Raw genomic sequence first — 15,228 nt, forward strand, 5'->3', positions numbered from 1 at the left:
TTGCAGAAACAACTTTACTCCTTGAAACTATGCTACAGTAGCATGAGACATAAAAACTGAGATGGGCTTCACACTAGCCAGTCTGCAGCTTTCGTGATTTGTTCACTCAGTTTTTTATAGAACATCCAGATGTTATGGTTAACCTATTGCATTTCAGTATTTTATCTGTTGCTTTCCCACCTTTAAAAGACATAATTAGCTGCATTAGTCTATTTAAAGTTATAACAACAAGAACAGTGTGCTTATATACACCCTTCTAGACAGACTGGTGCTCCACTCAGAGCAGTGAACAATGTGTGTTCTTATTATCCTCACAATGGAGCTGGGGCCGAGAGGAGTGGCTTACCCAAGGCCCCCAGCTGAGCTCATGGCAGTAGTGAGATTTAAACTAGTGAAGTGCTGCATCGCAGCCCAATTACTTAACCACTATGCTACAGCAGCTCTCTGTCAACCAGTTCATGATTATTTGACAGACTGCTTCACTGCATTCCTTCCTAACAGTGCACTATAACACAAATGGTTTTTCCTGTAGCCATGGCCACCATTTCCCCTGATGTGCCCCTGAAAAACTTCTGGAAGTTTTTAAAATAGGCATTTGCTATCATGATCTAACATTCTAACAATATGTTGCCATGATAGTTCAAGTCTCTGCTTTCATTGAAAAAATAATTTTCTAGCTCCTTTCATTGAGGAGTTATAAGGGAAAAAGTGTAGCCAGCATCTTTCCCTTTGTAACTATTCAATGCGAGGGGCTAGAGGTTTGCTTTTTAAAAAAAATGAAAGTTGGAACATCAATAGAATGTTGGATCACAATTGCACAATGCAATTGCCAATTTTAAAAACATTCAGAAGACTTCCAGTGGCACAGCACATAAAAAAAACACAAGGGAAATGGTGGCTCATTTTGTGGATGTAGCCGTAGATAATTAAATAAGTAATAAATAAATACTGTGGTTTTTAGAAAAAAATCCTACCCTTCGCTGTTTATCTAAGCAATCCTTAGTTAATAGTTGCTAAGCTGCTTGGATCAGCACAACTTTCTACACATACAGTTTTGATGAAACCTAGGGCAAAACTGTTTGGCAGGCATTCGAGTCATTCACTGCCAATTGATCAGAGAAGATGATCAGCTCACATCTAATCATCTCGTTTGAACATAGTACATGTAACTACAACACATGTAACACAAAATGTCACAGCATCCCTATACGTTTAATAAATAAATGCATTCAATAATATTATATGCCCACAAATGGCTGCTACAATGCTGCTCCCATTAACATTCAAATGTAATTGGACTCAGTAATATGGGTAGTGGATCTTAACCATATATTCCAGTGGAAAAGGGAAGAAATTTTTTTGCCAATTCCCCCCTCACTGCAGACTCTCACTTGTCCTCCTGTGCTGTTCCCTGGGGTGCACTGACCAGCACTAGGACCTGAATTCAGGATGTGGTGGGATGGGCTGAGTAGGAACATGTGCTTATGAGAGATCTGGTTTGATCACACTACGTAAGATCCACCCCATGATTACTTCCCAGGTCAACCTTAGCTTGTCTTGGTACAGACAGATGCTGATCTGGGAAACAACCAGGGTTTCCCTACACTCTACACTCACGGTTCAGCAGCTGCATTGCCCCCACAGAACTGGTACATACTGGGCTGATTTATCTATGCAAGAGAATGAGGTGGTAAAATGCACCATCAGATTACAAATGGAGGATCACATTTTGGAATGTTCCTATATTTTTTTTTTAAATCCTCCCTGCAAATAGAAAAACAACTCCGCAAGAAAAGGGAGGACATACGAACTTGCCTCCTGTTGAGTTAGTTTTCTATTTGTATGGATTTTTTTTTTAGCAAAGGAATATTCAAAACTGGAATTCACTACCAGTAGATTTCAAAGGGGCAGTCTCTTCTACCACCTAATTCTCCTGTGTGTGTAGATTCTCAAAGGAAAATTTGGGCCTTCTTTCACAGGAGAAAAAAAACTTGGGAAGAATTTCAAGTAAAAGATTTTAGACTAGACCATGGGCCGTTTCCAGACGGCTTACCTGCCTCCGGAACGTTGCGCCATCTTGCGGGGAAAACGCGAAATATCGCGTTTTCTCGCACGAGTTTTGCGCGACATCACATGATGTCGCGCAAAACTTGCGCGAGAAAACGCGATATTTCGCGTTTTCCCCGCAAGATGGCGCAACGTTCCAGAGGCAGGTAAGCCGTCTGGAAACAGCCCATCTATATTTCTGTTGCGGGATCCTGCACAGCCCTAGTTTCTCTATACCTTTTCTAAAAAGGTGCACTGTGCATTGTTTCCTGTTGATCTACAGGAACATTGAGCCTTCGGCACATGCAATTCTGCCAGAAGTTCAAAATGTCACCCGTGAGTGAGAAAAAACAAGAAAACAAACCAGCCCTAGAAACCCATTCTCAGTGTCACAACACTGAAATCACACTGGTGGAAGTAAACAGCTTGAGATACTGGTGGTCCATTAAAGCAGCCTGTACCAAGCAGAGACTCCAGTGTGTTCCTGCTAATTAGTTACCCAATGGCCCACACAGAGAGACTGACAAAGCGTACTTCTGTTTTTCTCTTTTGTGATTGCCACTGCATCTCCCCATCTCACTGTGTTCTGGTTATTTGACCTATTGTGGGTGGCATTCTGTAAGTTTCTTTTGAAGAAAATTGTCTTGGAGCTGCTTCTCTCTTACATTATGTTCCCGTTGCATTTGATCAAAGGAGCATGACAAAGCTGTAAAACTGATGAAATTACTCCACTCTGCACTGTGGCTATTCCTTGAGTAGGAGCACATTTTCAAGCAGTGATGAGACTGCTTTAACGTCTCTCGAGGGTAAGGCAGGGCTCAATACAGCTTCAGGATAAGTAATCTCAAACTGAAGAGTTTCCTCACCAAGGAAGTTTAACACACATTTGTCTAGTACTCTGAGATGCTTAGCTCACTGACCACTATAACCTCTTTATTGATGACTGACATACAGCAAAATGGGTTACAACTTCGGTGGTTAGTTTTCCTTTCCTTCTCTAGATGGTTCAAAAACTTTTTAACAAGTTTACAGCAATTCAGGGCAAAACAAATCTCTTGGACACATTGGGCCTTATTTCTGAGTAACTATGCAGAGGGACATGCTATGTCGTGCCATTTGTCTGCCTGCCTGCATCTCCTGACGCTTGCCTGCCCAGCTGGTGGTGAGTCACCTCACCTCCCTCCCTGTCCTTGCTGGTGAGTCATCGGGTGAGTTGCTCAGGCAGCAGCAGCAGCAGCAGCAGGGGGCCCACCAGGCAGCCATAGAGCCTGGCTGCTAAGCCACTTCAAGGGATGCAGATGCCGGCCCTGGCTATGTTAAAGCAGCTCCACAGGTTTGCACAGAACTAACTGGTGCACACAGAAGACAAAAGTCAACTTCTTTGAAAATCTAGTCCTAGTTGTAGATTTGACCCATTTTTTGGGGGGGAGTTGCCAATCTCCCGGTGTGGCCTGGAGTTCTCCAGGAATTACAGTTGATCTCCAGGTGACAGATGAGTTCCCCTGGAGAATGACAGATGAGTTCCCCTGGAGAAAATGACTGCTTTGGGAGGGTGGACTGTAAGGCATTATACCCCACTGAGGTCCCTCCCCTCCTCAAACTCCATTTTCCCCAAGCTCCACCCCACAAATCTCCAAGAATGTTCCAACCCAGAGCTGGCAATCTGACATATAAAAGACCTGGCTTCTACTATATGGATAATCTGATGAAGGCATTTGATAAAACTTAATTTGATAAAATGATACACGTCTCTTCCTACCTACACATATATGGGCAAAACTAAAAATTTTAAGAAATGTGTCTGCTGCAGAAAATGCAGTCCTATGTTGAGGCTCCCCCTAATGTACAGCCTATATTGTGTCCAAGTATTTCCTGTGCTCGGGGCTTTTTTTTCTGGGAAAAGAGGTGGTGGAACTCAGTGGGTTGCCCTTGGAGAAAATGGTCACATGGCTGGTGGCCCCGCCCCCTGATCTCCAGACAGAGGCGAGTTTAGATCGCCCTCCGTGCTGCTCAGTGGCGCGTAGGGCAATCTAAACTCCCCTCTGTCTGGAGATCAGGGGGCAGGGCCACCAGCCATGTGACCATTTTCAAGAGGTTCCGGAACTCCGTTCCACTTCATTCCTGCTGAAAAAAAGCCCTGTCTGTGCTCATGCCACACTATAGACTGCCACTGACAGATGTTGGGAAATGCTCACCATAAAGGTGTGAAGACATAAGTAAAGATGGAGTTACAGATGTGATTGCCGATTCTGGCTGGGGAGATTCCTGGAGATCTGGGAATGGTGCCCAGGGAAGGGAGGGCTTGAGAAGGCAGCTTAAAGGGATGTGGTACTACAGCATCTGCCCCCAAACCTGCCTTTTCCTCCAAGGGACCTGATCTCTGTAGGTGGGAGATCAGCTGTAATTAGGGAAGAATTTCGAGCTCCTCCTATTAGCAGGAGGGCTAATGCGAGGCTATCATTTGCAGCAGCAGCAGCAGCATCTCTGTGTTCTTTTAAATATATAGATATACCTTTTTCCTATAAAAGCCTGTCCCTACTCTTTACCTTACACCTAATGCCCTGCATTTCCACAGAGGAGACCTGTGTTGGTGGTACTGGAAAGTCTCCCTTATCTTCTGCTCTCTTGGAAGTCCATGCACTTGGAACTCATCAGAAACAAACAACAACAACAAAGACCCTTTTGCTTTTGCATCAGGCCAATTTGTTCAGAAAGGACTTTTCCCTCCTTGCTGTTTCTGTTGCTAGCAAGCGCGCTTAGACAGTGGTATTAATCATGCAAGTGCAGCCATGTGGAATATACTTTATCAACAGGAAGGCAGGTATTGAATGGCAACCAGTTCACCAACGGGCTCAGCCCACTGCCTGGGTCCAGAAGATAAACCGGGTATTTCCAGAATGATTTTACCATCATGGGTTAGTGAATGAAAAGACTGTTTGGGAAAATAACCAAACGAGAAGCCAATTTGCTAGGCAAATTCCTTGATGTGTGGAAATGGCAAAAGAGAAAGTGGTTGCTCTTTGGCTGCTACTGTCTTGGACAGGATAATTTGTTTTTACATTGAAGGATTAAAAAAAAAGAAATGACAGCTCTCCCCCCCTACCCATCCCATTGCCATATCTTTCCATTTCAGTTCAGTATTTCTGAAGGAATCTATTATGTGAAAGAGAACTCAGTCAGGAGAAAAGAGAGAAAGAGCAGTTGGCTCTTCGAGAAACTCTTTGATTCTATTTAGGTATTTATCAACATACTGCACCCTCCTTTCCAATGTGGAGTACATAGGTAGAAGGTGCCTCTCTGTACTCTTCTTAAGGATTTATGCATCTTAATGGTTGTCATTACATTGATTTATATTGATTAATATACATTTAGGGGGCAGTTACTGCAGCCAATTAATGTCTTTTCATTTGGGGGTACTGCTTGTATGTGAGATTATCTGTTTCATCATTATAAGTGCCCTGTGAGACCGGTCCCCCAAAGCTTCTTGAACAAAGGGCAGGAAAGAAAATGTGCTATGAGATAGATGGCAACTGGCAGAAGTTTACCCCATGAGCTTCATTTCTGAAGGGGTTTACCCAGTCCAAGTCTAACGCTTTATTGATTATACCACACTGGCTTCAAAATGAGATAGAAAACATATTTTATGTGGGCAAGCCTATAAATGAAAAACCTGCACGAGTATGCCATTATCGAATGCCAGTGATTAGAGTGTCAAACTAGCACTATAGAGAAGCAGGTTTAAATCTCTACTCTGTCATGAAACTCAGCAGGGTACTTTGGGACAGTCACTCACCCTCAGCGCAACTTACCTTACAGGGTCATTGTGAGAATAAAATATGGGAGGGAAGAATCATGTCATGTCCTGTAGCACCTCAAAGACCAACAAGGTTTCCAAGGTCTAAGCTATCCCTTCGTCATAGGAGGGCTTTCACTCTCAAAAGCGTATACCTGGGAAATCATTTGGGGCTGCTTTGGGAGGAAGAAGTCGTACTTCTGTGCATGGAATTGAGATGGGGTCAAACCCTATGCCCATATTTTTAGCCAGAGGCACAGAGTGATGTACATTGTGGTCCCACTGCATATGATGGATGCATCTGTGAAAGAGATGATGTGCGTCAATACCCAGGGCCACTGCCTTCATGTAATAAAACGAGGTGCCTGCATCTAATCTTTCTTTATCCGTGCTTGTTTCCATCTCTTGTTTGGGGGTTGTTACTTTTATTCAAAACTGTCTGTACAAAACTTGTAAACTGCTCTTTAGATTCTTCTGTTTTTTAAAAAAGTGGTATGAAAAATCGGACATCACAGCAGCATCAAGTGAAACGGTCACTAGTGTGTTCTCCCCCAGGGTTTTCGTTTACTATCAGGTTTTTTTTCCTAGACGTAAGCAGAAATACTAGAAAGACCACCCATGTTTTCATTGCCAAGTATGTGCTTTACTCTCTAATCTCATCTATATCTATGGACATATAATGTCTTTCTTTATATTTAAATCTGCTTCTATGCAGTTATGTAAACTGACACTAAATATGCCTTTTGAGAACAACCACTTTTCAAAATAAAAGTGATACATCTGGCACGTGAATTGGTCATTCCATAAGGTATTCAGTTTCCTGCTGACACAAAGTCACCTGCAAACAGTTCAACTGTTAAGAAAAGTAGGAAAAACATGCTGGGATAAAATGGTTCCATTTACCAGGTAGGTTTGACCAACAGAAATCCTTGTTAAGAATGCAGAGTTATTAATAAGAAAACTGGTGCATACTTTTCTGGGCTACTGGATCCAAATGATCAATCACACTTTGCCCCAAACTCACAACCATTCCCATCCTCCCACTGAAGCTGTTAGTACAAGCTATGTTGTTGACTATAACTAAGAGGAAACTAGCTACAATCTACAGGCAACGCAGGGCCATTCTCCAATCAGTGTCCTCTTCATGGAAAGGGAACCATTATTCTCCCCCTCCCCATCAGCTAACTTCATTTATTTGGGCTCTCTTGTTTTGTTTATATGTCTCATTCAGGAATATGAAAACAGCGGTTGACTCGTTTTAAATTCATCCTACCATTATTTTGTTACTACCTCTATAAAAACTGAAGGGAATGTAAGTAATTATAGAATTTCAACTGTAAGCCAGAGGTATAGTCTTATATGGACAGAGAAGACTGCTGTATGCGAGGCACAGAGAAGGATGAACTCTCAGCAGGTCATTAGGAGAGGGATCCTATAGTAAGAACATGGGACTTCATTTATGCCCAACCAAAGCAGAAATGGGATTTGATTGGCTGGTTTTACATAGCAGATTCTCTGATTGGGTCAGGTGGCAGTGGAAAGTGCTTTTGAGTCACAGCTGACTTATGGCAACCCCCATAGAGTTTCTTCTCAAGGCAAAAGATGTTCAGTGGTGGCCTGTCATTCCCTGGCTCTGCATAGCAATCTTGGACTTCTTCGGTGGTTTCCCATCCAAGTACTAATCACGGCTGACCCTGCTTACATTTTCAATATCTGATGAGATCGGATTAGCCTGGGCGGTCCAGATCAGGGCATTGTCTCATGTAGTAGTAGTTGTATGATACCTGTCTCTTGAACCAAGTGTAATGCAGGTTTTAAATGTGCCCCCCACTGCAGGGGCATGTCCATGGGGCATTTGGGGATGACTTGTGTGCTCCTTCAGTCCTTACAAGATGAACAGTGTTTTACTTGACACACATCCTATGCTCATTGGTCCGCTGAGGCCTGGGACTCCTTGAGCAGAACCACAAGTGACAAAAGGCACAGATTGGACACTTGTCTGCTTCCCTCAAGTTTTGATGGGAAATGTAGGCAGCTTGGCGGAATGTTGGACAAGTGACAGTTGAAAAGTCCATTGGACAGCAGTCAGAGAGCCAAGCTGCGAGACCAGGACGCCTACATTTCCCATCAAAACTTGAGGGAAGCAGACAAGTGTCCAATCTGTGCCTTTTGTCACTTGTGGTTCTGCTCCTTGTCTGGGGAGACGTCTTCCCAGAATTCTGAAATGGAAATGTTTAGAAACCTCATACAGAAGTAGTACGAGAGAGGAAAAAACAAAGGGAGCACTCCTAAGCAGCTGTCTCGGAAATGTCTAATTTTATTCAATGGAATTTATTATCACGAAAGTGTTCTTAGGCTTACAGACTATAAGGAATGTCTTAACACGGGGATCTACACAAAATCTCAGTAACCTTATTTTGAGTTTAAAAAAATCATTTTTTCATGGGTATCACTGAGCTCAAGAAAACGCAGGGATGGCATGCAGGCATTATCTGAACTAGTGTTGCCAACAGGCCTGAAGGAAAATGTCCTCTCCCTTTAACAGAGGCTTCGTGTGTGGAAATGGGCAGCTGAAACGCTACATGGCACAGAAGTAAATAACATCACCTTGTAAATGACATCCCGTTAAGCCTCTGTTAAAGAGACTAGACATTTTTCTCCAGGCTTCTTGGCACTTCTGAGCATCTTAATAGCTGATCTGTTTGGGATGTGGTCTACCTATAATGCCAAATCCCTAATGATGCCAATGAAATACAACAGCTCAGAGGAACATATTTTGGAAATAATATGTCAAGGATGCATGCCTTTTATATCGCATAAACCAAAATTTCTCAGAAATGATATTGTGGTTTTAATATCTAGGCAGTTCACTAATAAATTTGTTTCTGCAATTCCTCAGTGGTTAGAAACTGCTGATTCATATTTTAGAGACGCAAACAATAAACCCTTAACTATAGGCCTTAGAGATCAAGGATTACACAACCCAGATTTCAGAGAACGCCACTCATGGCTGAGAATAGAAGCCCTGTCTAGGCAGTTAAGAAACTCAGTATCTTTCTTCCTGAGGCTCTATCAAAGGTGAATTGCAAAGGCAGAGCAAACAGTTAGTAAAGCATCAATACCTGTGCTAATTGCCCATGGCAAAAAAACTGCTGGAAACATTTGGCACAGAAATAAGGTTTGACATATTAAAATGTTTTTGCTCAGTGAATTCCTCACAGTAACTCTGGATGCACTGAAAGAAGATAGGGATACAGCTTTGAAAATATGTGACTCAAAATCATGGAAAATTAACCAAAGCATGGAATACTTCACAGTCCATATCCCACTGACAGGTTATAAATATAAGATGAAAAACCAAGGAAAATTCATGGGCTGAGAGGCCAAAGTTTTAAATGTGTGGATGCAAATATATTTCTTTGCATTAATCTTGGTAGTTTGAGCAAAGAATAAAAAGATCCTCATTTAGTAGGACCCAATCCACAGAAAGTTATTCATGATTACACCTAATTGAAGTCAAGTGGTCTTCAGTTACAGCGTTATCCTAAGTAGATTTACACCCTTCTGTCCACTGACGTGCATAAGATGGCAACTGTTGGTGTCATCTAACTTGTCCTGTCAGTTTAAATGGAAGTGAATCTCAACTAATTTTTTCTGGATTTTTGCATATTTGCTGTATAATTTATCTGACAAACACTGATCTATAACACAATTTGTTTAACACAACATGTCCTTACATGTGGTGGATTTTTTTTAAAAAAGAGACATAATGAGGGCTATGAATTTCATTGTAAACTTTTGTCTTGAATAAAACTACAATCCAAAGTTGTTTATTAGATTTTTATCCCACTTTATCCCATGGGCTCTATAAATAATTTAGAAGTGCCAAACTTAAACCCAAAGCAGCCTTTTAAAATGTTATTTTGTATTTGTGTACATTTTCATTTCTACTTCATATGATAATCATGTTTAATTGGATTTATTTTTCTAATTCTAGTCTCCCAGTGGCCTACTTTACTGCCTTTCTTGAATGTTATTTGCCAATAACTATTCAGGGTTTGTTTTATTAGTAGCTTGATTTTGCATGTGCTTTCCTTTAATTGTATTTGTAGATTTGCCTTCATTTTAACCCATTGTAGCCTCTTATTGCAACAACATTTCAGCCATTTTAAACCTTTGCTACTAAAGCAAGTGGAAACTTCTGGGACAAATGCCTGGAAGCTGGAATGAACATATGATTCTTAATCAGATGGATTGCATCAGTGGTCCATCTCTAGCACTGTGTTGTATTTTCAGCAACAACCACTGATGAAGAAAAATGCAAAACAACACATGGAAGTGTAAAATAGACAACACCTGTACCCTGTAGAGCACTTGCTGCTTTCAGTAGATCAGGGGATGTATGCCCTGATTGTCTTGCTTAATATGTCATTGCTGTGGTGGTGCTATGTCATTGCTGTGGCGCTAGTATTTTTTTTTTCTGTTGACCAACAAATCCCCAAAATCAAGACTGTACTATATGTGAACATACATTCTCCTTAAGCCTGTTGCATTGGAAGTGTTCTAATATTAAAATAACTCACAAATGAGAGATCTATGTTGTCGTTTCAAAAAGCATAATGTTCTAGCACACGTGATATTGAGAGGTAAAATGAGCAGCTGTTGAAGTCATCAATGTTGACTGTTTGGGCTTAGCAAAATTTGAGTCTAGTAGCACCTTAAAGACCAATAAGTTGTTCCACTTAAGAGAGTTGAACATTCCGTATTTGATGAAGAGTTTTGACTCTTGAAAGCGTATGCCCTGAAATTCTTGTTGGCCTTTAAAGTGCAACTGGACACGAAGCTTGCTGTTCTACTTCATACCCACATGACTACCCAGCTGAAACTTTTAGGATTGGTGACTTTTAGTCTGAATTCTTTGGTATGGACAAGTGAAGAGATAGCATGATTTCATTTCCTCTAATATAGTATAGGCTTATAAAATACTGTGGCCACTCTGCATTGTCTGCAGCTTACAATGGTTATTATTAGAAATAGATCATCTCATGATGGAATCTTCACCTTAGGAGGGTAGAGATGCACCATGCAATTCATATGGGGTTCCCAACCATCTCCCATTCAAGACAACTCCTGTTTTGCTTCAGTAATCCCCTGTCAGTCACTTGGCTCTTGTCAGATGGACGCTTGATTTCCCCGATCTTTTCACATGGAACAAATGTTTAACATGGAGGTCTTTTCAGAGAAGGAATCTTCCAAGTGCTTTCTGTGTTGAAAGCTGCTTATGAGACACCACCCTTTACAACTCTATACAAGTCTGACTGATGGTTAGAGGAAGGAGGAAAGAACAAAAGAAGAGCCCAGAATGGGCTGAGTCACTTCAGACTTAACATGACATGCTGGAGAAACCAGTGGTTTGAGAAAAGATTCAGGGTAAATAAGGATCAAAATAATCGGAAGGTAGGTGTGAGGGGGTGTCTTCTTTTTAAATAGTGTTTAAACTATTTTCTTTTCCATGGTTCATCTTACTTTTTAAATTGATGGAGAATGACCCAGCTCAAAAAGCTACTGTGACATAAAGCATATACTGACCTGGAAAAGGATTGGGGAGTGTGGGTAATATTTTCTCTAAGGAGTGAGAAAAACAACAGAACAAAAATAAGCAACATGCAGTTTTTTACATCCACAAGCAGCTGTTACAAACCTGAAGAGTCTCCCAACCTGAGAATGCTCTGATTTGAAAGAACATTTTTGAATACCCTCATGGCTAAGTGGGTGGCACCACATCTTAGAATGGGGAGGTCAAGAAGAGCCATCTGGAAGAGTCATAGCTATACAAACAGCATAGAGAATATAAAGGGAAAGACAATGCCTGCAGTAGGCTGGTTGTGCTTGAAGAGCATGATCCGGCTTCCAAGGATCAGCATATCAGTATCCTCCTGTCCAGTGTCCTGGCTGTTTCTTTGCCTGGTTTGTTTCCCAGTGAAATTTGTATTATGCATTGACACTTACATTGCACTGGAGCCAGCAAACAAAATTTTACATACTTTTACATACAATCTGAATACTCCCCCCTCCAAAAACGTATCATAGCCTTCTTTGCAATGTTTGGAGAAGGTTAAAAAGTGCAAACGACTCAAATCTTATGGCCATATGTCACTATTCGCCAATACTGCATTTTGTAGTTCTCCCACCCCAAACTCCTAAATCTCTGTAAACAACAGGTGTTTTCCAAACAGTAAACTAACCACTTTGTAGCTGTTTCTATTTCACTTCTAAAATAGGAAAGAATTTGGTTAACTTGAAAACTTTAGAAAAAGTACAGCTGAAATGATCGCTATATTAATGCCATATTTGTATTCCATCCATGTTGGCTTGAAATTCCTTCTCACAAGTCAGTTAGAAACTTACAGGTTCCATTGTCCCAATATTACAGACTGGGAAACTGGTGTAAGGAGTACAGTATGTAGGTTAAACATAATTTTAATCTCATATCAGGAAGGTGTGTTAATCATTATAATTAAATATCAGGAATATTGTTACCATATCAGATAGCTAGACAGCCGAGAACTGGTGCCTTTAAATTTTTAAGAGATATTATTTTATTTGAGGGTAGACCTGGCCTCTGGACTGGGGAGGCCAATCTCCTCACTGCTGTCTCCCCAACATGACTCCTAATACTCAGGTTATCATGATTGATAACATTAGAATCAGCAGTTGTCTCAGGGAGACTGCAGCAGTGTAGGATATCACTGATCAGACTTGATACTCTAAATATCAGGCATCGTATTGGATCAGCAATATCCAATTGCACACGCCTAGTAGGGAAAGGGGCTTCTAGAATTCAACGGCAGTTTCAGTGAGACTGCAGACTGACAGTAATCTGAATTCTCAAGAAGATCAGTTCCATGTACAGTAATGACTTATAGAATCATATGGTTGGAAGGTACCGCCAGGGTCATCTATTCCAACGCCAATGCTGAGTGATATGTAAATTTAATGCTGTAGGGTTGCCAGCTTTGGCTTGAGAAATTCCTGGAGTTTTAGGGTTGTGCCTGGGTGAGGAGCAAAAAGAGAATGTGATGCCATAGCATTCATCCTCTGAAGCTGCCATTTTCTCCAGAGTAACTGATCTTTGGAACTCCAGGCCGCTGCCTTGAGAACAGTATAAGGCATATACTGTGCATAATGAAGTATTAACAGCATAAGCTGAAACAAATGTGCATGTAGTATAAAAAAATAGGTTGCTTTTCAGATGTTATGACAAGCTAAAACTTCAATTAACTTCTGTTACTGTGCTGGTTCGTGCCCCTAACTCTTTCTGGCTGATGCCCCTTCTAGTACTAGATCAAGTTCCAATTTACCAGGACATCCCAGGGAGGTGTGTGAGGCGTGCCCGAGCACAACCACAAACTGTGCTCATGCCCAACTGGAGTTTAATTGCTGCTTGTTTCAGTACAATCCTAAAGTCCAAGAAGTAACTTTGCTTGCAAAGTTAATATATGCCCAATCCCCCATGCTGAGCATTTGGGACCTGCATGAGGCTCATTGCAAGTTCAAACAGTTCTTGGCAGATATTTCAAGGCATCAGTCAATCATTATTTGCTTATAAACATCTTCAGCCACCAGCAGTGCTACACTCCTTAACACAGAGCACTCTATGCTTTTATAACCTGACTTGTCGGAAACTCTGTAAACCAATCAGGATACAGCAGGTCAAGTATATCCCTGTGACTAATGACAGATCTCCTTGCAATAACTGCCTTAATGGGAGTGTTTGAAGTCACAGCAGGCACTAGAAGATATTGTCTTCTTACTTGGAAAATACACAGCTAGGCTAGAACTTAGTGTTTATAAAGCAATGGGGGCCTATTGTTCCAGGAAAACAGTCAGCTGCAGTGACAGAATCTCCTTGTTATTTAGTGTGCTTAAATAACTTAAGCCCATTACCCCTCTCCCGCACAGTTGGTGAGGCACTTCTTTGCAAGCAGTTATGCTAAAGCATTCTGGGCTCATTATCACATTGCTTTGTATGAAACTGCAGTACCTGCCCCCTGCCTGCTGCGCAACACCCTTCTTATTCCACCCCATTTCTGCCCTATTAATTCTACCTTGTCTCCTTACTCTCCTTGATACTATAGCTCTGTGTGAAACATTTTCAGGCAGGCATGGAATGAAAAGAAGGCTAGTCACAGGTCTGCCTAATGTCCCATTCATTGCATCCTGAGTCCCCATGTTAGAACTAGACATGGGCACAAACAGCATTACGAACGCAAAAAACCCACGAACAACTCGTTCGTCTGTTCACGAACAAGCCATTCGTGAGGCGCCATTGTAAATGAACAAGTGGTTGTCGCAAGCCTGGTTTGTTGCGTTCATCCGCTGTTCGTGAAGCCAGACAGTCAGGCACCTTCAATCAATTCCCTTGGCAATGTAAGCAGGGACTGCTTACAGTGTTGTCTCCTTTTCTTTCCTCCTTAATTCTTGTTTGCTGGCACAATGAGACTTTGGCCGGTGGCCAAGGGTGGTCGTGGGGGGAAATGCAAAGATTGTCCTGGCTGCCCCATGGGAAGCAGTACTGGACAGGGCTCTGGGGCAGCAGAAACTCCCGTTCCCCAAAAATCACCTGTGGGGGCTGTGGAGGAGGCCAAAAAGCTCTTGCTGCCAGGGGAAGAGGAACTCTTTAAACTGTTTGAGGAGGAGGAGGGCAAGGGATCCATGGAAGAATGGTTGGGGTTCAACGAAACATCTATCCTGTCCCCATCCCAAACTCCTGGTGCTGTCCCTGCCTGCAGTCCACCCCTCAGTCCATCTTCCATTGCCAGCTCCGCAGCGCAGCCAGTAACCCTTTGTTCCCTCTCCCCTGGAACAGTTAGTGGGTCACAGTTCAAACTCTCTGTGTGGAGGTACTTTTGAGCCCTTCTGAATGACCCTGTGTGATGTGGTGCTGTGCCGTGTCTGTGATGGCCTGGTGCGCAGGGGCAATGACCCAAAGCACCTGTCATTGACAGTCCTGACCAGGCACCTGAAGACGTGCCACCCGAGCCTGTGGTCTCCGTCTTTGGCCAGCGAAGCATCTGGTGGGGGGAGACAGAGGGCTACCAGCTCCTCTGAGCCAGGATCAGTGGGAGGGTCACCAGAATCCACTCAAGCAAGAAGCCTTGCCAGGAGGGTGCTGCAGGTGGGAGTGGAACGGTCAGGCAGGCCACCCTTGGGGAGGTTGTTCCATTGAGGTCGGGGATACTGCTGTTGAAAAGGGTGAGGTCAAGGGCTCAGGAGGTGGGCATTCATGTGTTGGCAGAGATGATTGCCCTGGAAGGATTCCTCCTATCCGTTGTGGAGGGCGTGGGCTTCCAAAGGCTGATTCAACACTTTGCCCCATGGTTCTCCAT

The 15,228-nt window shown here is 42.5% G+C and overlaps 1 protein-coding gene across 1 annotated transcript in view; it reads right to left on the bottom strand.

Annotated features, from left to right (window-relative positions):
• LSAMP (limbic system associated membrane protein) overlaps positions 1-15,228 on the bottom strand; it is a 658,501-nt gene that overhangs the window by 16,690 nt on the left and 626,583 nt on the right. Inside the window, exon 7 of the mRNA XM_054973823.1 lies at positions 11,429-11,464. Within this exon, the coding sequence (XP_054829798.1) occupies positions 11,429-11,464 (36 nt within the window). The remainder of the gene's footprint in view (positions 1-11,428; positions 11,465-15,228) is intronic.

Source organism: Eublepharis macularius, chromosome 3 (assembly GCF_028583425.1).
Source record: "Eublepharis macularius isolate TG4126 chromosome 3, MPM_Emac_v1.0, whole genome shotgun sequence".
Classification (NCBI taxonomy): Eukaryota; Metazoa; Chordata; class Lepidosauria; order Squamata; family Eublepharidae; genus Eublepharis; species Eublepharis macularius.